We start from the raw sequence: 22,942 nt of genomic DNA on the forward strand, positions 1-22,942 counted from the left end.
ACCGAGCATGCGCGTGTGATGCAGACAGCAAACAGACCTACTTGACTACCTCACATCCTTTGGCCACAGTGCTGCCATAAAGCCTCTTTTGCGGTCAAACAAAACACAATTTAATCAGCCCTTCGCGGATTATGCTGGCATACTGTCTGCCATAATCTTCGGATTCTGTCTAAAAAGGATGCCCTGGCATAAAAGGACCTCTGACTCTGAAACCAGACGGTCGGCATAACCTTGCGATGCTGGCTGAAGTAGGCATAAATACAGGAAATAACCTGGTAAATGCTACCCCTTATGCTATGCTGTCATGGTAACCAGAGTCATTGTAACGTTGCAAAGTGTGCAAACTGGGTATAACTGCTAGTATAGCACCATCATTGGCAGAATTCCAGCATAATGTAGCATAATCACTGGCATAATTTGGGCATAATGGAAAGCATAATTCAGCCATTTACCAAGCATAATCCGCCAAGGACTGTTTGTACTGAGTTCACCATACCATTAGATTTGACCGCAGCATAGTATAGCACCATCATTGGCATAATTCCAGCAAAATGTAGCATCATGTAATCACTGGCATAATTTGGGCATAATGGAAAGCATAATTCAGCAATTATTTACCGAGCATAATCCGCCAAGGGCTAAACACAATGCCATGTAGCTCTTGCTGCAGCGCTGTGTCGGTTCCGACAGTCAGGAACAGGGAGTCGTAAAAGCCCAGGGTGTTTACCATGGTTTACCATGTTTACGACTCCCCGGTCATGAAAGAAAAGACAGTGTCATTGACTCATTAGACCGACGTACCAGCACATGATGGAAATAATAATTATTATTAATTTGTCATGGTGACGAAGCAACCGAAAAGAGAAGTATTACGGAGGATTAGCAAGACGAAATTCGCGTTCGCGTTCGCTCTCCAAAGAAAGTCGAACTCAGTGACGGAATTCGCGTTATGAGAAGGATTAGCAAACAGAATTCGCACATGCATGATGTTGACACGACGTAGGCAGTACAGCGTGGTAAATTTATGACTGCCCTGACACGAATCCACGATTCGTGTTCCGACTACTTTTCCGAACGAAAAATGCGAAAGTTCGCAATCCAGTTCGCGAACTGAAAAATGTTTGCGAACGCGAACGCGAATTTCGTCTTGCTAATCCTCCGAAATAATTAGTTAGTGAAGACTAGACTGGACAGTGGAAACATGGAACCATAGTCCATAGGCCATATAGGCTCGAGAGTGCTAGCACAGTAGCAGCATGCTAGTCCGGAGCCTGGTCAGTGGTGGCGGTGCACCAGTGCCAGTGGTGCACCGCGTAGATCTACCGGTGGCCGGCGTGGCGGTGGTGAAGCGCAGACGTTGATCATTATTCATGGTGATGCCGCTGCTAAAACTATACTTGATTGATTGGCATCGTCAATAAAAATAGAGCAGCCGTTCTACTTCTACTAGCCTTCGGAGATTATTCCCTCACTTTCTGAGTTCCTCTCACTCATCTCCCAAAGTTGAAAACCATTCATTAGAATGAGTAGACTGCTGCACAGGTCATTGCTGACTTACACCGGTCGATTGCTGTCAGTGCTGCATGTTATTCATGCTCTCATCATTGGGCTTGCACTGGTCTACGTGGCCGAATGCGACCAGAGACCGAACATCGTGTTCATTCTGACCGACGACCAGGATGTGACGCTGGGTGGGCTGGAGCCCATGGTCAAGCTGAACCGACTCGTCAGGGAGCAAGGCGTGTTCTTTGACAACGCGTTCGTGCATACACCTATTTGCTGTCCCAGTCGCTCAAGCTACCTGACAGGTAAGGCACACACGCAATAGTGCCGGGAATGAACATTATCACGTTTACCTACATGATGACCTTGTAGGTCAGGGGGTAGACAGTAGATCTACATGTTACGAAGAACTTCTCACATACTTCGGAGTAATATTTTCTCGAACTATGGCGAGTCGTTTGATCTAGTGCCCGCTGAAGAGCACCGAAGTCATCGTCTAAGTGCATAGGTAGATGGGTGAGGGAGGGAAGGGGTTCTTCTATCATTCATGGGCCATTGGCATTAATGTATCGGAAAAAGCCCCTGTCCTGCAATGCCGCATGGCCGTGTTCATGATTGTCGCAATGAATACCTACATTCTGCACAATCCGCAGAGTGCCGCCACGTGGCCGTCTAGCTTTTTTGTTTCACTCTTTCTGATTCAATGGATGCGATTTTTGTGTCGATGCTGAACTGAATTGCTCACACGGCGCACAGGTAAATACATCCACAACCACGGCGCAGTGAACAACAGCCTGGAAGGCAACTGTGCATCCCTAGCCTGGCAGCAGGGCAGTGAGCTATACACGTTTGCCAGCAGCCTGCAAGGGTCACACTACCAGAAAGGCTACTTTGGCAAGTATCTGAACAGCTACGGGACGAAACAAGCGCCGGGCGGACCCCAGCACATACCGCGTGGCTGGGACACATGGTTTGGACTCGTAGGCAACTCCAAGTACTATAATTACAGTGTCAGCAACAATGGTGTGCTGGAAGAGCATGGGCAGGACTACGGTGCGGACTACTTCACCGACATGATCAAGAACAAATCGGTGGAGTTCATCAAGGACAGTCGTGCCAACAAGCCCATCTGGCCATTCCTACTTGTGGCTGCCACTCCGGCACCACATGCACCCTTCACACCTGCACCACAGTATGAACACGTGTTTGATGGTCACACGGCGCCTCGAACACCAAACTGGAACCATCATAGCGATGATAAACACTGGTTGATGCGAGAGCAAGTGCCGATGACAGATCGAGTAAGTTCCTTCATCCTTGAGAGCATTTCTGTGTTTGTAGTTAAGACTAGTGCCATGGTAATAGGCAAAATGAAGGCCGGATTTGTTGTCATATTCCACCTGATCGTCCATGCACAGACCGAAACTCTCTGACAATGTATCTGTGTGTCTGCCTGTATGTCTGTCTGTCTGCACACACAAAAGACACAAATGAGGCTTGCAGAGTTTATCGCAGCTCCAAGTTTCTTGCTCAATGCAATCATCTGCCTGCCTGTCTACACCGGCAACAGGAGCAAGACTAGACTGATTGACAATCATCTGCCTGCCTGTCTACACCGGCAACAGGAGCAAGACTAGACTGATTGACACTGATATACTGCCTGTCTACACCGGCAACAGGAGCAAGACTACACACTGATATACTTTTAAAACATTTCCACAGTGTCTTCTTCAGAATAGAATAACGACACTCGTCTAAACATTCAATTTTGTCAATATCAATCAGTCTTAGTCTAGATCTTAGTCTAGACTTGCTCCTGTTGTGTGGTCCGACTATCCTCCGTTGCTCTTTATGAATCCCTTGGCTGAACCTGTGCCGGTGTGGCATCGTGTGGATATCGAGCTTTTGCTGAACTGTATGGTATGTCTGAATGTACATGTATGTCTGTCCCCTCGCTGCCCCCTACCCTGCCCCCCCCCTCTCTCTCTCTCTCTCTCACACACACACACACACACACACACACACACACACACACACACACACACACACACACACACACACACGCAAATTAATTTGTGTGGGCAATATTTACTTAAATTCATTTCAATCTGTGGAGCAGTACTCAGCAGTACTCATTCTCACATGTCAAGTATGACTCATTGTTTATGGTGTTTTGATCTGTTTACCCGTGACCATGGTGACCATGGTGACCAGGGAATCAACGCATCGGATGAGATCTTTCAGCATCGCTGGGAAACACTCTTGTCTGTCGATGACCTTGTCGAGGCAATTGTCCAGACACTTGTCGATGAGCATATTCTGGAAAATACCTACATTATATTTGCAAGGTACGTACAATGAACGCATCAAACTTGCTATTATCTTCTTGCAACCAATTTCTGTAGCAGTTACAGACAGATCAGCCATTCGCAAGTACTGGAGAGTTTTACTAGAATAGTCACATGTTCACTCCAGCTAAACAAAAATAGAATGCCCAAATTCCGTACCCTCATCAGACAGCACTTCAGTATCTCCCAGTTAACAAAGTCACAGTCCCCACTTCCGCTGCATAGCTCGCTGAGCATCCCATTGCTTTGTAAGTTGCTAATCCTTTCCCACTTTGTGTACATGCTCTTCATTTTCTTTTTTCTCTTCTTCCGTGGTTGGTCTCAACCTCTCCTCAATTCAATTGGCTGTCTTGACATGCCACGAGGTGCAGAAATAAATAAATAAATAGTAGAAACACTCTTTTCGAGCCATAACAGTTCAAATGACCCAGACATGTCCGTCTGCTTGTTTTGCATCGTGTAACAGCTGGCCTAGTATCCAGCCAGAGGATAAAATCATGTACCGTATTTTTCCGGTTGTCAGTCGACCTTTTTTACGACTAAGAATAGAAGGAGAAAGGGTGGGGGTCGACTTACAACCGGGATTCGACTTATAACCGGGAAATATCATTATCATTTCTTACAAAAAATGACCTGCACTGCTTGCACGAGTGCACCATGTGTACACATTTTTGCCAGTTTTTTGGCCTTTTTCAAGGATTGGGGCGTTATACGCTCCAATAAGGAATGTTTACCGGTACATGATTTGTTGTTGAGTTAGTAGCAGGGAGTGGTTAATAGCGCTTCTTTGGGTGAAAACTTTAAAACGCAGAATTGAGACCTCCGGATACGGGGTCGACCTATAACCGGGATCAACTTACAACCGGTTAAATACAGTACACTGATCGCTGCCGCTGTGTTGGATGCTGCTGCATACTCTCTCTCTCTCTCTCTCTCTCTCTCTCTCTCTCTCTCTCTCTCTCTCTCTCTCTCTCTCTCTCTCTCTCTCTCTCTCTCTCTCTCTCTCTCTCTCTCTATCTGGCTCTGTGCAGTGATCATGGCTTCCAGATGGGTCAGTTCTGCATTGGATTCGACAAGCGGCAGCCGTACGAACACGACATACGCATACCGTTGATGATACGCGGCCCGGGCATAGCGAAGAACGTGACCCTGCACGACATTGCTCTGAACATAGACATTGCGCCGACGATAGTGGCACTGAGCGGACAGACGCCACCACCGCACATGGACGGACGCAGTCTTACCGACCTACTCTTCCCTACGCCGAGCACAGCAAAGGATGTAGATGATGCTGGCCCAACAGATCCGGCAGCAGCCTGGAGAGATGACTTCCTGATTGACTATCATGGTGAAGGTAGGGGTGTAGCATTGTAGGCAAGACAGTCAGTATTGGCAGACTGCTGCTGCTACTGTAGTCTGTAGGGATTGAACTGAGTGTGTCTACAAACCCTGCAATGATGCTTTGTTTGTTAGGTCTCCACCAGGCCTTGTTTCCTTGAAGTTGTTTCCTTGATGTTTGATTTCTCTGCTCAAATCAGATGACCACGCTCGGCAAGTGGCTTGTTTTCTTTACAGAAAGGAGGTGGTGGAGGGGGAGGGGGGGGGGGGGTGTCTGTTACAAATAACACAATAGAGCTGTAAGTCAAGGGCTGTCCTGCATTAGGATCTTAAAACACCAAGGTTCCCAAGGCAGTCAACACCTCTGTCAACACCACTGTCGCAGTGTGTAATATTGTATAGACACCTGTTCTGTAGTTGCTCAGTGTGGTGATCAGGGAGTAATAGTGTAATACAGTAATAATGCAGTCACTGCGGCACTATGCCTTTCTGGTGGCAATTTCCTACTACGGTTATACTAGTACTTTGATGTTTGTGTGTGTGTGTGTGTGTGTGCGTGTGTGTGTGTGTGTGTGTGTGTGTGTGTGTGTGTGTGTGTGTGTGTGTGTGTGCATGCGCTTGCCTGCATGTACATGTATGTGCTTTGTTTTTGGTGTGACTGATCACATGCAGGTCGATCACCGTGTTGGCTTGTTCAGTGTCCAGCTCCAGCCGCCGACAGGTTTCATTCCATAGACTCTTTTAACAACACGTACACATGTTTGCGCACTTTAAGCAGCGCCGAAAATAGCCTCTACTGCGAGTTCACGATGACTGGATTCGCGGAGTACTTTGATCTCACGGCGGATCCCTGGCAGCTGACCAACACTGCCAAGACAGTCAGTCCTGCCCTGCTCAAGCAGAGGCAAGCTCGCCTGGCCTACCTGCGCAAGTGCTCCGGAGCACAATGCCATCTACCATCCACGACGACAAGGGAGCAGCTTGTCATTGATTGATTCGGGTTGATTGACTGATTGAGACTGACTTCACAAAGCTGTTGTCTGTGGCACATTGCTAGCATCAGCATACATTGTTGAGGACTCAGTGCAAGGCGTTAAGAACATGTTTCTTAGGTGTAACTTAAATTTCCGTATTTTTTAGGTAGAGAAACCAGGCATCTAAATATAGAGAATACCCGGGCCAGGCATCTAAATATAGAGAATACCCGGGCCAGGCATCTAAATATAGAGAATACCCGAGTAGATAGCACTAGGATATGCACTATGTGTGGAGGGAATGCTGGTCACCTATTTTTCTTTTCAATTTAGGTGGGTTTCAGGCATTACTGTTAAGAAATACCTGAAAACCCAGCTAATGTTTTAGAAGTAACAGCGTAAATCTGTCGCCATGGTCACCGGCGTGTGCAGTGGTGTGGTCCCTGACATCAACATTTTGCTAAAAATGACATATTCGACTGCGGTGCTTTGTACAACAAGAGGCATAGTACGTCACAAGTTCAGTTCAACACCATCTAAAAATTAATAATATTATTGTTTTTCACCCTGTTCTATGATTCTTGCGGCATGCTGTGCAAATGAGTGTACTTCAAGTACATCTAGACACATCTATAGTACGTGAGTGTACATCTAGACACATCTATAGTACGTGCGGGGCTTCCAACAGTAAGTTACTCTGTGCGTTTAAGTTATAATTGTTGATGAGGATGAGTGGTCCCTGATTTGAGCTCACCACTATCACCACCAGCACCACCTCCACCTCCGCCCCGTCCCCACTCACTAATCCACATGATGAAGCTCCGAGGCCGCTAGATCAATACGTGGGTTTGCCAGAGGAGTTGACTGGACCTCTTCTGGTTCCCCACGCAATATCAATACAGTGTGTAAAAGCCACACTATGGCAGAATAGTAATTATCACTACATAACATGTTAGCAGTACAATCATGCGGGCAGAGTGCCTAGTAATGTTCCTCCATGCACAACTGACTGGCCAGAAGATCAGAGTAACAGTAATGTTCCAATGGGCTCTCAGTAGCAGGATTCAAGCTTGCAAAGCCTCGGATCCGAACCCCAAATACACCTCCTGACCCGGCGACCCAATCACTTGAGTGCTGAAGCTGAAGCTCAGTAGGCAAAGAAGACAAGTCTTGTACCTGAAACATGAGTGTACTGCTGCTGCCTTCAGCTGTATAGCATACTGTAACGGTTACTTCGTTGAAGCCGCGTGACTACTCAAACTGTATCATATTCTCGGATGCATTGGTTGATTCTTAGAGACTGAAAAGAAAGTCTACATCCCTTATCCAAGTAGACCGGCTTGGAATTCTATTGTCCCGGTCTCTCTACCTGTCTATACATATACATGTACAGGTCTGCATCTGGTTAGGAGGAGCATAATTTCAACATTGAATCAAATCCATGTGTACTAGAACAGTGGCATGAGATCCCCGGGATATGAGCCGCAGAGCTAAGAATGGACCTATTGACTCTCTGCAACCATGCTCAACGAAATCTGGTGTCACAAGTCGAACATTAGTGGTCTGCACCAATGCAGAGTGCAACTAACAGGGATCCTGTCTCAGGTTCAAGTTGCAGGGCCGGGTCTGCGCAGTACCAACCAGCGCCAACTGATTCACAGCGCCTGGATTTCGTGGAGAAGACGGTCAAGCGTAGAACGGCAACAGGCCATGCCCGAGTCACGGTCCTACTCTCAACTGCACTACAGTAGTAATGTGTCCGCATTTCAATCTAGCCATTGGCCATGTTTATCATGGGACTGCTGTCGGTGTAGGCACGGGAGACAGTGAGCGGCACCAAAGTTAGCACGGGGGAATCCCCCGGCGGGAATCCCTTGCAGGCCGCACATCATAGCATTCACGTGTAGCAGAACACATTGTACTGCACGGAATTTCTTCGGTCTGTAGATGTCACCTGTGATTCGACGTCTTCACATTGCTCCGAGTTTCACTTCCCGTGTTCTGCTGCTGGTGACCGTGTTCACACGGTCGTGGGTCATTCCGCACTGGGACCATGTCCTCGATGCCAGCCCTGGCTGGTATAATGCCAAAGTTCTGAGCCATCAGGGCAAAGACGAACAGACCAAAGCCCACCGTACCAAGGAGGATGACATAGAACTTGTGAACGTGTCCACGCACCACATCAGGGTCTGTTGTGGTCGGTGTGAAAGCTCTGTAGTAGAGACTCGAGTCTGTTAGCTTGACGAAGACCAGGAAGGCAACGCTGAGCAAGGAGGATAGGCCCATGGTGGAGTAAACCAGACCTACGCAGGTGCCCTTCAAGCTCGGCGGCGCGTGTAGGTAGGCAAAGTCAAGCACTGTATTAACAGAACATACATAAACACCGTATAAACACCGTATAAACAATATTAGTGCCGCAGACATATTCATGCAACATGTCACCGTGTTTGACATGTAACCATGGTAACTTTCTTCTACTAGTGCACAAGACTGGCAAGCAAGGCCAGCACAACACACAGCAAATTCCTACAGGACTTTTGCCCTCAATGTTTTCCATCAGCTTGCTCATGAATCAAACTGTAACCAGTTTTGTTTTGATCTTGCTTTTCAGTTTCCCATGCAGACGTGTGCTCAAGTGAAAGATCTGATCTGCATCAGGCATGCTTTCATGCAAGCTGTGCATCACTCTGTAGTGTGTGAGTGAACACTGCACAGAATGCAATGATTGGGGCTGATACTATCCGCATTTCTGTCCAGGGGCCAGCGACCTTTTCTCGCTGGGAACAACCTAGAACCCCCCCCCCTCCACACACACACACACACAAACACACACACACACACACACACACACACACACACACACACACACACACACACACACACAACCCGTCAGGGCCTACATCTGCACGAGAGAATCGATATGGGCGTCAGTTGTACTCACCTGAGACTACAACGAGGACCTCTGCAATCCCTGAAAACAAGTACTGCGGTATTTGGTAGAAAATCGATAAGCGAGAGATCGGCAGAGTCCGGTCGGGCGAAGACGTGGTGGTGAAGTTCTTGAAGTCCCAATTGTCGTCTTGCCGCCGCTTCACCTCCACTATATAGGCCATGGCAACCGATAAGACAGCGAACATCATTCCGACACCAATCCACTTCAGCTGACTGATAGGCACACCTGAGGCAAGCAAACACACGACAGCAGTTTCAAAATTGCAGGACGAGCTGAAACGACATGTGTAACGGCTTTCTTGTAAAAAAATGTGGAAATAATGTGGAGAAACGAAAGAATGTGATAGACAATCATGAAATACAGCAGTAACCACAACTTGAAGTGCATGCGTGGCCATGCCCATTTCAGTACAACGTTGCATCCAGGATATCCATGCAGTGCAAGAAGCCTACATTGCCTATTGGCACACATCCTACATTGCCTATTGGCACACGTCCAACATTGCCTATTGGAACACGTCCTACATTGCCTATTGGCACACGTTTCTTGGCCACTTCCAGTTCAGTGCATGCATCAACACCCGAGTATGATTTTATACGTATGCCGCTCATGACCAACCTTGGGACAATCGCTTCCAGATCGGATAAACAAGATATTGCATGAGTGGAATGGTCAACAGAATGGTGAGAGGATTGACGGCTGTGAAGACCGATGCTGGGATAAAGATGGTCCTGGGCGCGGAGTCCTCATTGCCATCCTGGCGCCATTGCAGGCTGCAGAAGTTGTCATTGCGAAACACTGGTGCATCCTCATGGCGGACAGGAAGGCTCATTAGGTTTCCCTGCGTGGTGTATGTGGTCATATCCTTCAGGAGTGGCGCATTTACGTGGACATGTGCACACAAGACAAGCACAAGACATGCATGGTACTTCGAAGTACACACAGATATTGAAGAAGTTGGAAAGCGTTTCTCAAGAACAGTTACCGGTAGCATCCCCACCACTACCCATAATAGCCGCTGAATTACGGTAAGGTGCATGAGCGGCTACAGTGGGACTTCAGTTTTACAAGATTAACTCATATCTACGTGTCCCTTCTCCTTTCTACCTCTAAAATATTGCCTCTGAGTATCGATTGTTGTACATTGTATTGTGATGTTTCTATGATAATACTACAGTATCTTCTTTTGACAAATTATTTCCTTAGTTTGAGGGAATGGAAAGGGAAAAGTCTGGAGAAGCAAATGACTGTCATCACCAGGACAAACCAGGGACCTTCGCTATGGGCCATCGGGGCTCTAACCACCTAGCTATGGTGTGTCGTCATCCACTGAGCAGAGTGAGAGACCGTTCACAGTGCTGCTGCCAACCTTCCCTATTTTTCCGTATTTGTACGGAAAATCACTCCTCCGTCCGCAGTACGGAGTTTGAGCAAGATGGCACGTGAAACTGAAGAAGAGGACTGATCAGCTACAGATATAATTACTTCGAAGTATATGATATGTACTGAAGTACTAGTCAGAACAACAGATGGCTTGATCAGTCACAACTAAAAGTGTCATGCCATCTCAGGCACTCATCAGGTGATATGAACATCAAGAAAAATAACCCACTATTTAAAGCCCAGCATGGCGGGACAAGGATAACAGAAAGCGCCAGGGGCGCTATCAACTCATATCCGATTCAGTGCCATAGCCAGTAAGGATCGCTGTACTAAGAAAGGTGATAAAGGTGATAAAACGGTACAACTGAGCTGGCACAGCTAGCGAGATGCGCGGTGCAAAGATGATGATGGTGACAAGGCGGCAGAGGGCTATCAACTGGCCCTACTGCCTGGAAGCAGGGTGCCGAGAAGATCATGTTATTGGTGTTGATAGCATGAATTTATTTTGATGTCGACATTTAGATATCAACTCCGACCGCCTGTTGAGGCTCGATCTCCTGTCGGCAGTGATTATGCTCGCCTTCTCCTCGAGGCACAGGCTGCATCTTTTCGTTATGTTGCTGTAGGCCTTGGCCTTCTGAACCACTCGCCACTTGATGTCGTGCGTCTTGCCATTATCTTTCAATTCCCACACATGCTTTGAGAGGCCCGTAGATTTGCGGTATCCAGGAAGCTTGGTGGATGTCTTGTGATTCCCGTATCGAAGCTTGAATGGAGGCTCCGTACTGCCAATGTAGGTCTTGGGCCCATCGCTGTGGCCATCACTCGACACCTCCGCCGCGTAGACGACTATGTTGGTTGCTTGGCACGCTCTGTTGAGAGGGCACTGGTCCTTGCGACGGCAGTTGCACGGCTTGTCCGGTTCCTGGACGCACAATTGACGCTTATTGTGGCCACTGAAAATGTGGGCCATATTCGGTAAACAGGAGTAGCTCACCTTCACGTTGAAGCGGTTGAAGATTTTGTTCACTTTGGACCCCTTAGGAAAATGCTTGTCGATCAGCCGCAGGAAGGTGCCGGCGATGTTGGTCCAGACATTCTTGGAGTATGGCGGGTTAAACCACACCACATTCGGTTTCCTTTTTCTTTTTTGCTTGCTGCCGTTCATTGCAGCAGGTGGCGTTGGGTCAATATACTTGATGTTGGCAGGTAATCCGCTGGCCGTTAATGCATTGCGATATGTAGGGGCAGCATCAGCGAATACACCGCTGTCGGCAGATATGCTTGAGACACGTCGAGCGATCATATCAGGGATGTTCCGTAGTATGGATGTTGATGTTCATATCACCTGATGAGTGCCTGAGATGGCATGAAACTTTAAGTTGTGACTGATCAAGCCATCTGTTGTTCTGACTAGTGTGTCACGGCTCTACCTTCCCGGTATCGAGCTCTCTTGGATTTCTGCTGGAATTCACAACAGTGTGATATGCACTGAAGTATGTAGAATAGGGGTGAAACGAACGTCTCAAATTCCCCAAAGAAAGTTCTTTTCGTTAACAAACGAAGCTTCCGAATGATTCTTTACATCGACAAAATCCCACAAACTATTTTTCCGTACATCAACCCACACAAATCAACAAACGCGACATGATTGCTATGTTGTGGTCTTAATTTTCTAGGAAAATCAAGGACCACCTGTGATGATATTGGAACTATATCATTTGGTGCCATTAAATATCCCTATACATATACATATACAGTAACTATAACCTTCACATCCTCATATTTACACCTGTCCATATATGACATTAGAATAGCATGCTGCGTACTACTTCCCGTACTACCGGTACCTTTTCTAGTACTCACATATTGTACAACTTTACACACCAAGATAAAATAACAAGGATGACAGCCCTTCAGGGTTAGTTGTCGGTTAGCCGGACAAGAGTGGGTTGTTGGTGTGTCCTCCCCTAGGCCCTTCACATGGTGTCAGAAGTGGTCCAGTCACTGTGTGTCAGTACTGCGTACCTCCGTCGTTGCTGAAAGTTTGCGTAATTTTATTTCTAGTTTTTCGTTTTTTCGAGTTCGTGGGGCCGCAAGTGAGCTAGCCATGGATCTCGAGTCGTTGGCGTTTGCTCGCCACGAGCAGTTGAGGGACATCTGCCGGGGGCTGCATCTCCCCACCGGTGGTGCACGCTCTGATCTTGTGCGGCGGATCCTCTCCGTATCGCACAGCAGTGCGCGGATGGATCGGGAGATCGACACTGAGTTCGAGGAGGTGGCCCCGGATGATGACGAGCTCACTGGCTTACCTGATGCTGCTACCAGGTCGACGCTCCCTTCTCCACCCATGGATTTGTTTCGTCCCGCACCGTCTCCGAAACCTCGCTTGCCGAAAGTAAGTGATAATCCTTATTTCGGCAAAAGTATTGTGAGCAACAAATTAGATTACAACAGTGAGCAGTCTGTAACGGAATCACAGCCATTCCGTTCCCCGGGACGCAGGACACAAAGGACAAGACTAGTTTGGTTTACATAATTATTATTGACATTACGGAAATGGAGACAACACTCCAAGGGACGAACCAGAAGACTGACAAAAGGACTCTCGACTACAAAATCGCGCATGCTCATATCACACATGCACGCGACTAGACGAGACAGTTTGGGGAATGCCATCACACAGGAAAACAACACATCATTTTACAACACCTGCCCCCTTGATGACATTCCACAAAATAATAAACCGACACCACGTTCCACATGCACAAACAGCAAAAGGAACCACAGCAAAACAGAAAAACCAAAACCAACCAAAAGCTTACATTGTAGCACAACAAAACTGGGCCACGACACAGGGCAAAACAAAGACACAAGAGCCGACGCTCTCAACCAAGCCGCGCCACAGGGCCAAACCAAAAAACACAAGAGCCGACGCTCTAAGCTCAGGCACACAAGGCCAACCGAAACACGAGAGCCAAAGCTCCAACAAATAACAACATGCGCGCAGCAAAATAAATCTACAACGCAAATTAATGCAGAACAGAACGACGAGAAGAGCAACATACCGACAACCAAACTCAACAACACAGCAACCAACTGATCAGCGAGAGAAACACGATCAGACAACACAGCGAGCAAAACAACAACAAGACGAACAACAAAGGACGACACACAGTCGGTGATGCCAGACTCATCCACTGGCCTCTGGCGAGCCACGGCCACACGCTCCATGCGGTACCTGCCGTCCCAGGCTCCAGTCCCCAGCTTCTGCCGGTCCACCACCTTCTCTGCCTCCTCTCCGCGTCGTCTTCCGCTTCCACCAGCTCCTCATCTCTCCTGATCACCTCCATCCCCACGCTTACTATTATTTGTTGACGACGACGAACAGACTCATGACAAACTTACTCATCCTCTGCGTCCCGGGTTTCGGCACCACGTTGTAACGGAATCACAGCCATTCCGTTCCCCGGGACGCAGGACACAAAGGACAAGACTAGTTTGGTTTACATAATTATTATTGACATTACGGAAATGGAGACAACACTCCAAGGGACGAACCAGAAGACTGACAAAAGGACTCTCGACTACAAAATCGCGCATGCTCATATCACACATGCACGCGACTAGACGAGACAGTTTGGGGAATGCCATCACACAGGAAAACAACACATCATTTTACAACAAGTCCTTTGCAATGAACCAGTCGCAGTTTCAGGCCAATCAGGGTTCTGCTCCTACTACTACTACTACTAGTACTTACCATACGCATGACGCACCTGCACTGGCTGCCGCTAGCCGTCGTACTCGTACTGGGCGTACACATAGCCATACTAAGGTTGCATGCTCTACTCCGGAGCCAAAAGCGGTCCACGTCCACCGTCAGCCCGTACATGTCGCTTTTGGTGAGGATCCCGTGTATGGAGACCCTAGGCCTAGTACTAGTAGTAGTACGCACGAACTGAGTGATCAGGCGCAGGCCAGCACTAGTCGTACACGTACACGTACACCCGCAGGTCCGCATGCCCCGCACGTGCACATCGATCCTGCTGCTGAGAACCCTGAGCCTGAGCCTGAGGCTGAGGCTGAACACGAACAGCGTTCCGCCACCGATGTCGATGTCGATGTCGATGTCGACTCGCCGTCCCAGCTGTCGATGCTCACGCAGTTGGTCACGCAAATGGCGCAAGTGCAACTCACTCAGGCCACACGGCGATTCTCTCAGAAGGTGCCACTGGCTAAACTGCGCCCTGGGGACGATGTTGAGGCATTCCTCACCAGTTTCGAACGATCCATGCGGGCGTACAGAGTTCCTCCGGACGATTGGGTCTATTTGCTAAGCCCCCAGCTGACTGACAAGGCCTTGTTGGCATACACGGAACTTGCCTCCACTGAGGCTGACAGCTACGACCGCGTGAAGGAGGCCATTCTCCATCGCTATGCCGTTACCCCCGAAACGAGCCGCCGTAAATTTCGGGGCACTACGCTGCAGAGCTCGGAGTCCATGATTGACTTCGCCGTCCGTGTCCGTGACACTGGCAGTCGTTGGCTAAGCCCCGCATCCTCGCGCGAAGCCATATGTGAGTTGATCCTACTGGAACAGTTCTTGTCTGCGCTTCCTTTTGGTTTACGCACTTGGCTGCGGGAACGCAAACCGTCGTCCCTCGACCAGGCTGCTTCGCTAGCGCAGGACTATCTTGACGCACGGGATCGCGTACAGGAGCCCAGCAGTGGTCGTCTCAGCAGCGGCAGGGAACAGTCTCTTGTCTGCCACATTTGCCAGCAGCGTGGCCACATGGCCAGGGATTGTTCTAAGCGACGGGCACCATTGCCGAACACTGACGCACGTGCCCAGGTGCAGGGGTCATTTGCGTCACCCCGAGACCGGACGTCCGAGTCATCCAACCTTGCTCGAGTTCGCTGGGCTGCACCAACCTCAGGCTCAGCGCGGGACCGGCCAGTATCTTCCCCAGCTAACCCCAGTCAGACCCACTTGTCATCTGACCGCCCAGTGACTTCTCGTCCTGACCGTCCCACACCACCACCGAGACGCCCCATGTCGCAGCCGCGTTGCTATAATTGTCGTGAGCTGGGACATATTGCTATTAAGTGTCCGAATCACACTCGCACCGCTCTGTTTTCCAGCCCAGATCAGGAAGTCCAAGATGCTGGTACAGTTCATTTGCTGCCGGATGAGGATGATCTGCTGGGTGAAGCATATTTCTGCTCACCCCCTCCACCTGTAGACTCTGGTCGGTTGCCCCCCGCTAATCCCAGCGCCGCCATGGGACCAGCACCGGAGTACACCGTCGCTGGGTACGTGAATGGTACCCACGTCCCGAGCATCGTTGTTGATACCGCGTGTGGCCGCACCATGGTACACAGGACCTTGGTCCGGGACCAAGATTTGTCTGGTGAGACTACCTCCATTCGTTGTGCCCACGGTGATGTGGCCAGTTACCCCATGGCCGATCTGACCATCACCATCGACGGCATGGTGTACTATGTCAAGGCAGCAGTGTCCGAGCACCTGCCCCGTCACGTGTTGCTTGGCCGTGATGTGCCCCACATACATGAGTTGGTCCGGCTGTGTCAGCCAGCCGCCACGGACGTCTTGGTCTCTACGCGTGCACAGGCCAAGGCTTCACCTGAGTCGACTGGTGCTGCTGGTTTGCACGACATCTTCCCGTTCGAGGATGAACTGTTTGAGGAGTTGGCCTCGAATGCAGCTTCTTTGCGTGCACCGCCGGCGGACCTATCTAGCACACCAGAGGTGACACCGCCACCTATCTCTGCACCCGATTTGCCAGATGCCACCCGTTTCGCCGACGAGCAACGGCGTGACCCATCTCTTAGCCCATGTTGGGACTATGCTACTGGCCGACACAAGACGCCCGTCAATGGCAGTACCTTCTGTGTTCGCCAGGGCCTCCTCTACCGGGAATACTCCCCGGATGGTGAAGCGGGGATGGACACCACCAGCCCCTACTACCGCCTTCAGTTGGTTCTGCCCACGGAACGGAGATCCACCATTCTGCACCTCGGCCACACCGTCCCCATGGCTGGCCACATGGGACAGGCGAAGACATCCCAGAGGATTCTTCTCCGTTTCTGGTGGCCGACGATTCTTCAAGATGTCGCACAGTATTGTTCCGCCTGTGAACCATGTCAGCGCACCGCCCGTGTTCTGCGTCATGATCGGGCACCACTTATTCCTCTTCCTGTTATTGGCGAGCCCTTCCGGGTGGTAGCTATTGACATTATCGGCCCATTGCAGCGTACGCAGTCCGGCAAGAAGTACATCCTCACCTTGGTGGATTATGCAACCCGCTATCCGGAGGCAGTCGCTCTTTCCAATATTGAGTCGACTACCGTGGCTGATGCGTTGATATCCATCTTTTCCAGAGTAGGACTGCCAGACAAAATCCTCTCCGACCAAGGCTCCAACTTTACGTCGGACGTCCTCCGACAAGTTGCTGCTTTACTCCGTATCCAGCTTACCACATCCACTCCGTACCATCAACAGACCAATGGCCTCGTCGAACGGTTCAATGGTACCCTCAAGGGTATGCTTCGTCGGTTTGCTGCTGATGCGCCACGAAGTTGGGACGAGGTGCTCCCATATGCTTTATTTGCGTATCGAGAGGTGCCTCAAGCCAGCACTGGTTTCTCACCATTTGAGCTTCTGTACGGCCGCCATGTCCGCGGCCCGCTGGATCTCGTGCGCGATGCTTGGGCTCAGCCAACGGAGGAGCTCCGGACCACTACTGCCCAGTTCGTCCTCACCATGCGGGACCGGCTTGAACGCATATCGACTGAGGCTGGCTCCCACCTTGCCACCGCGCAGCAACGGCAGAAGGCCTACTATGACCGCCAGAGTCGGGAACGCACATTTGCTCCGGGAGACGAGGTACTGCTCTTGCTTCCGGCTTCGGCTCGCAAAATGGAAGCCGTGTGGCAAGGCCCTTACCCTATTCGGCGTAAGGTCGACAAGGTCAATTATGAGATTGACATGGGACCCCACCGCACGAAGCGATATCGGGTTTTCCACATCAACCTCCTGCGGCGGTTTCGCCGGCCCCAGCTCGCGGCCTTCACCGTTCCTATGGCGGAGGACGACCCAGACACGGAGCTGCTGCTTGACGACTGCTCCCCTCTACACGTTGATGGTGGCCGTCCTACCATTAACCCCGACCTTTCGCCGGACCAGCGGCAACAGCTCGACATGCTGCTATCGGAGTTTGAGGATACCCTCTCACCCCAGCCTGGCCAGACGACCGTGGTGGCTCACTCCATCCACACTGGCGACGCCACACCCATTCGCTCCCGGCCATATCGTCTTGCCGCTGCGCACCATTCTGTTGTCCGCGATGCCGTCGACGAAATGCTGGACATGGGCGTCATACGCGCATCCCGCAGTCCGTGGTCTTCACCCGTTGTGCTTGTGCCGAAGAAGGACGCCTCGATCCGCTTCTGTGTCGACTACCGTGCCCTTAATCAGGTGGCCCAGTTCGACTGTTACCCGATGCCGCGGGTGGACGAGATCCTCGACTCTGTCGGGTCTGCCCAGTTTCTCTCCACCCTTGACCTGTCCAGGGGGTATTGGCAGATCCCTCTGGCAGAGGATGCGTGTGCCAAGACGGCCTTCACCACACCGTTTGGCCTGTACGAGTTCACTATGATGCCATTCGGGCTCCATGGAGCGCCTGCAACATTTCAGCGTTGCATGGATACCGTCTTGGCTGGTCTCCCGTTTGTCCTGGCGTATTTGGACGATGTCGTCATCTTCAGTCCGACTTTTGAGGACCATCTTGTCCAGCTCCGCCACGTTCTTGGTCGCCTTCACGACGCTGGGCTCACTGTGAAGCCGAAGAAGTGTTTATTGGGTATGGTCGAAACTCCCTTCCTTGGCCATGTGATTGGTCATGGTCGGGTGCGTGCGGACCCTGGCAAGTTGCAAGCCATCGACGATTGGCGACAGCCCACGACCAAGAAGGCCCTGCGTTCCTTCCTGGGGTTGTGCGGCTACTATCGTCGCCTCATTCCTCACTTTTCAACCATCGCGGAGCCCTTGGTAGCCATGACGTCGAAGGGCCACCCCAACACCCTCCACTGGACGACCTCAGTTGCACAGGCCTTCGTTCAATTGAAAGGCCTCCTTGTCTCCGACCCGGTCATTGTTGCGCCGAACTTTGCTGCGGAGTTCTACCTGCACACGGACGCGTCCGATGTTGGTTTGGGCGCTGTCCTGACCCAGCGTGATGCCCAGGGCACCGAACACCCCGTAGCATATGCCAGTCGCAAGCTCCTCGACCGTGAACGCCGTTATGCCACCATCGAGAAGGAGTGTCTCGCCCTCAAGTGGGCCATTCTCAAATTCGCTCCGTATCTCCTCGGCAGACGCTTCACCTTGATTACCGACCACCGCCCTCTTCAATGGATCGCTCAGCATCATAGTGGCAATGCTCGGGTGGCCCGATGGGCCATTGCTCTGCAGCCGTTCGCTTTCACCGTTGTGCACCGGCCTGGCGCTCTCAATGGCAACGCCGATGCATTGTCCCGCCAGATGTGACTTTCTTCTCCTGCTGTGTTGCTCCTAGCTTCTTCATCTATTGTTTCTCTCTTCATTTAGTCATTGTCCCAGATGGTATCTCGGACCGGAGAAGGGGAATGGTGTGATGATATTGTACCTTTATATCCTTTAGTGCCGTTACATCCTATATCTATTGTTTCTCGTTTAGTCAATGTCACAGATGGTATCTGTGACCGGAGAAGGGGAATGGTGTGATGATATTGGAACTATATCATTTGGTGCCATTAAATATCCCTATACATATACATATACAGTAACTATAACCTTCACATCCTCATATTTACACCTGTCCATATATGACATTAGAATAGCATGCTGCGTACTACTTCCCGTACTACCGGTACCTTTTCTAGTACTCACATATTGTACAACTTTACACACCAAGATAAAATAACAAGGATGACAGCCCTTCAGGGTTAGTTGTCGGTTAGCCGGACAAGAGTGGGTTGTTGGTGTGTCCTCCCCTAGGCCCTTCACACCACCATTCTAAGAACATAATAATTATTATGATCGGCTGCTTCTGCTATCGTTGAACTCATAATATCACTGAAACCGGCGACGGTTGAGGTTCAAACTTTCAAACGGTTGACAGAAGTGAAGTCAGTGCACGCAGTCTTCATCGCAGGCTAGAAGCGCAGATGAACGTATGCACGCGAGGAAGTACACACATGATGTGAGCATGTGACTCCCGGCGTTCCGACAAGTACAAAATAATGTAACATGTTGTGTGGAGTGCAGCCAATCCTGGCGTACAGTGAAGTGGGCAAGTGCAGCATGTGAACTGGTGAATACCCGTCCGACGTACGTGCGCTACCGGTCTGAACTGTGCATGTGCACGATTTCGAAATTTTGACCTTCCTTTGAGTTCTAGCGAAGGTTCGCTGAAAATTCTAATGAAGACCTTGCAAAGCTTTGAAAGCTTTGTTTCACCCCTAATGTAGAAGCATGGCAAGCGCAAGCTGAGCTATGAATGTCCCCGCGCCAAAAGTGAGTGCATGCCATGCTTTGACTACATGTAGCACAAAATAGCATGCCGTGGTACAAGTCCCACATGTTTTCCACTAGCAAATCCAGCCACCGACAAGCAGGTGAATGTAAAAAAAACACAACACAAGCGATGTACACGGCAGTACATTGGCACTAGTACTCAAAAACGCTGCAAAATACGGAAAATCAGAAGTTACGGTATGTAAAGCAGACCCAGCTGGTTGGCAGCACTGCGTTCAACATTTTCTTCAGACTTCGAGACTTCCTCATGCATGGTAGTAGGACACAGTTCCCACTGTAACCCACACGCTCCACACACACACACACACACGCGCGCGCACACGCACACACACACACACACCTGTCCTGTCCTGTTGACCCACTGCCGTAAAGGTTACGTGGTCCCATTGCGGGAGGAGGGAGAGGAGCAAACACGCCGGTGCCGGGTCAGGTCCCTGGACTGCCGAAATCTCCGAGAGCAGTGCTGACACAGTAGTGGAAACTTGGCACGTTCATCCGTTGTTGGGCGGTTCTGGCGAGGTCTACAAGGAGCGGGAGCGGGCTGGCTAGCGATTGAGGTAGGCTGACACCTGTGCACAGTGAGTCCACCCCTGCTACGATACCATTTCCCACAATCTGTGCATTAACATGCACCACGCTGCTGTTGGACTGGCTTGCGACGCTCCGCTGTGCACTTGTGGCGCTTAAGGTCGCTTGGTCTAGAGCAGACCTTTCCACAGATGGGGCACTCAACGGGGGCTGCTGCAGCCAGTTCCTTATTGTGGTCTTGGTATCTACATCGCCATTCCATGCGAGATGTGTTAGCGGTCTGGTACCAGTTCACAATTAGGTTATGGCGAAGATCGACCGACACGCAGTCCTTCCACCGTTTCCTTGGTCCATGGGCATGTCTGACAGGTGGGAGCTGGCCAAACAAAAGGCACTTCGGCGTGCGGGTGTCATCCATGCGCGCCAGGTGACCTAGCCACTCTAGCCGACGATGCCGAAGCTTACAGGTGATGGTCTCCTGATCGCCCCACATACACACACACGCACCCCCCCCCCCCCCCACACACACACAAACTAGTACCCGGGGAATCCTGTTATTTGGTTCCTGTTTTCCACCAGGTTCGTAAGAACAAGGGCGGGTAAATGATACAGGAGGCCCATGCCAGCGATATAATAATATGTTGATGATTGATGGGCCCCTTAGTCACCCCGTTAGTCCGGCTCAGACCACTGAGACACACACTATTGAGCATAGGCCTCATGTATTTGAGTGAGTGCTTCAAGTGCGCATCCACCCTTATACTTGTAATTATAAGCACGATCCAAGTTGGTTTGTTAAAAACGTTTCAGGTGGGTGATGTTACGATGTACCACAGGTCCTATAGGCGTCAACAATGAAAGTGACTATAGCTGTCAGCTGAATCCACTTACCTGGGATAATGTAACCTGGTAGAAGATAGTCGATACAATGACGGAGACAACGGCCAGGAAGTTCTGTACATAGGCCACATTGTTGCGTGTGTATCGGCCATCAGGGAGAGATTGAACTGCACGCATCACCCACGAACCTGTCGGCTGGAAGTCATTGGCGAAGAGCCAGTTTCTGCTCCCCTCTCCGCGGGGTGTCTTCTTGACGCGCCTGGCTTGTTTCATAATCTGCCAGACATCCGACAGCGGGCAGGGCTTGCGGGGTGTCACAACGTGGAGACGCTTGCGACATCGCAGCAAGACAATGATCGAGACGCCATAGAAGACTACTGGGATTGCAAAGCCGACGCCGAACAAGAAATTGTACTGGACAATGGAGACGGCCGTGAGCGCCACAAGACCGCCGGCATTCGCGCAGAAATACTGCTTGGGAAAGAACTTGCATGCCTGGGAGTAGCTTTGTCTCTGCTCAGCATACTGATCCAAACCCAGCGGAATCTCAGTGCCCATTGCCATGGCAATGCCTATTCCAAAACTGACCAGTCCCGTCAGGATAAGGAAGGAGTGCAGAACGTCCAGCCGATGGTCGCCGGAACAGTACTCAGAAAATGAAGCCGTCATCAGACAAACGCTTCCAAACAGCTGCGCGCACAGAGCGGCCACCAGCATACGATACCGGCCTACCCGCGTGTCTGCGATGAATCCCGTCAGGAACGCTCCCAGCTTGGGAAGACACGAGCAGAGCAAAGCTGCTGTGGTGGCAGTCGTGGTACTCCAGTCCAGGAAATTCCTATACTCCAGAAACTGCACCAAGTTTCCTGTGACACTGTAGGCTGCTAAGCGTTCCAGCAGAATAACAACAAGGACTATGTCAGACTGGTGGAACTTGCATGCTGGACTGCATCTTCTGACGGAGGAGCCGTGTGCTGCCGCGCGCCGTCTAACGTTAGGACTTAAAAGAGGAGCCGCTTCACCGTCCATCAGCCTGGATGTATACTTTGTGCTAGTACATGTATTTACACCTGATTAACTTACATGTAGCCGCAGAGCGAAGCCCAGAGAACGCGGCCCAAGGTCATGAATCAGTTAGCCATGCCAATCCACGATTGTGCATCCAGCAATCAGCATACGAGTCGTACTCTTGTGCTGCACTTTGAACAGTTATGCACTCATTAGAAACATATTCGTTCTATCAAACCTTAGGCGATCACGGAAGAAAACTAAGAACTTCAAATGATTACAAGTCACTGGTGGTCGCTCTTGACCATACGAGCATAGACCACAGCGGAAAATAGCGACTTGTTTCCGTCCGGGAAAGTGATTTGTAGGCACACGGACGCGTGACGGAGCTACTCGTTTACCATGCTTCACAGCTTCAATAAAATGTTCACGCGCGATCTGGCATTGGCATACTACCAGTACTAGT

At 50.3% G+C, this 22,942-nt stretch overlaps 2 protein-coding genes across 3 annotated transcripts; one reads left to right on the forward strand and one right to left on the reverse strand.

Moving 5' to 3' along the window:
- The first annotated feature begins 1,304 nt into the window (after window positions 1-1,304).
- Window positions 1,305-6,788, forward strand: LOC135804607 (N-acetylglucosamine-6-sulfatase-like). Of its 2 annotated transcripts, XR_010551073.1 has the most exons (6): window positions 1,305-1,808; window positions 2,260-2,804; window positions 3,718-3,851; window positions 4,883-5,205; window positions 5,862-6,342; window positions 6,373-6,788. XR_010551073.1 is itself a non-coding variant. In XM_065318511.1 (5 exons), the coding sequence occupies exons 1-5, from the start codon at window positions 1,523-1,525 to the stop codon at window positions 6,182-6,184; spliced, it is 1,611 nt and encodes a 536-aa protein (XP_065174583.1). In that variant the 5' UTR covers window positions 1,305-1,522; the 3' UTR covers window positions 6,185-6,788. The 2 variants fall into 2 exon arrangements, 1 of the variants encoding a protein (XP_065174583.1); XM_065318511.1 differs by having other exon boundaries at window positions 5,862-6,788.
- Window positions 6,789-6,983: 195 nt separating this feature from the next.
- On the reverse strand, window positions 6,984-22,876 carry LOC135804606 (solute carrier family 15 member 4-like). Its single transcript, XM_065318510.1, has 4 exons — window positions 21,520-22,876; window positions 9,735-9,981; window positions 9,105-9,341; window positions 6,984-8,520 (listed from the first exon to the last, which is right to left on the reverse strand). Exons 1-4 carry the CDS (start codon window positions 22,495-22,497, stop codon window positions 8,114-8,116), a joined length of 1,869 nt encoding a protein of 622 aa, XP_065174582.1. The 5' UTR covers window positions 22,498-22,876; the 3' UTR covers window positions 6,984-8,113.
- Between the last annotated feature and the right edge of the window lie 66 nt (window positions 22,877-22,942).

Source organism: Sycon ciliatum, chromosome 1 (assembly GCF_964019385.1).
Source record: "Sycon ciliatum chromosome 1, ocSycCili1.1, whole genome shotgun sequence".
Taxonomy (NCBI): domain Eukaryota; kingdom Metazoa; phylum Porifera; class Calcarea; order Leucosolenida; family Sycettidae; genus Sycon; species Sycon ciliatum.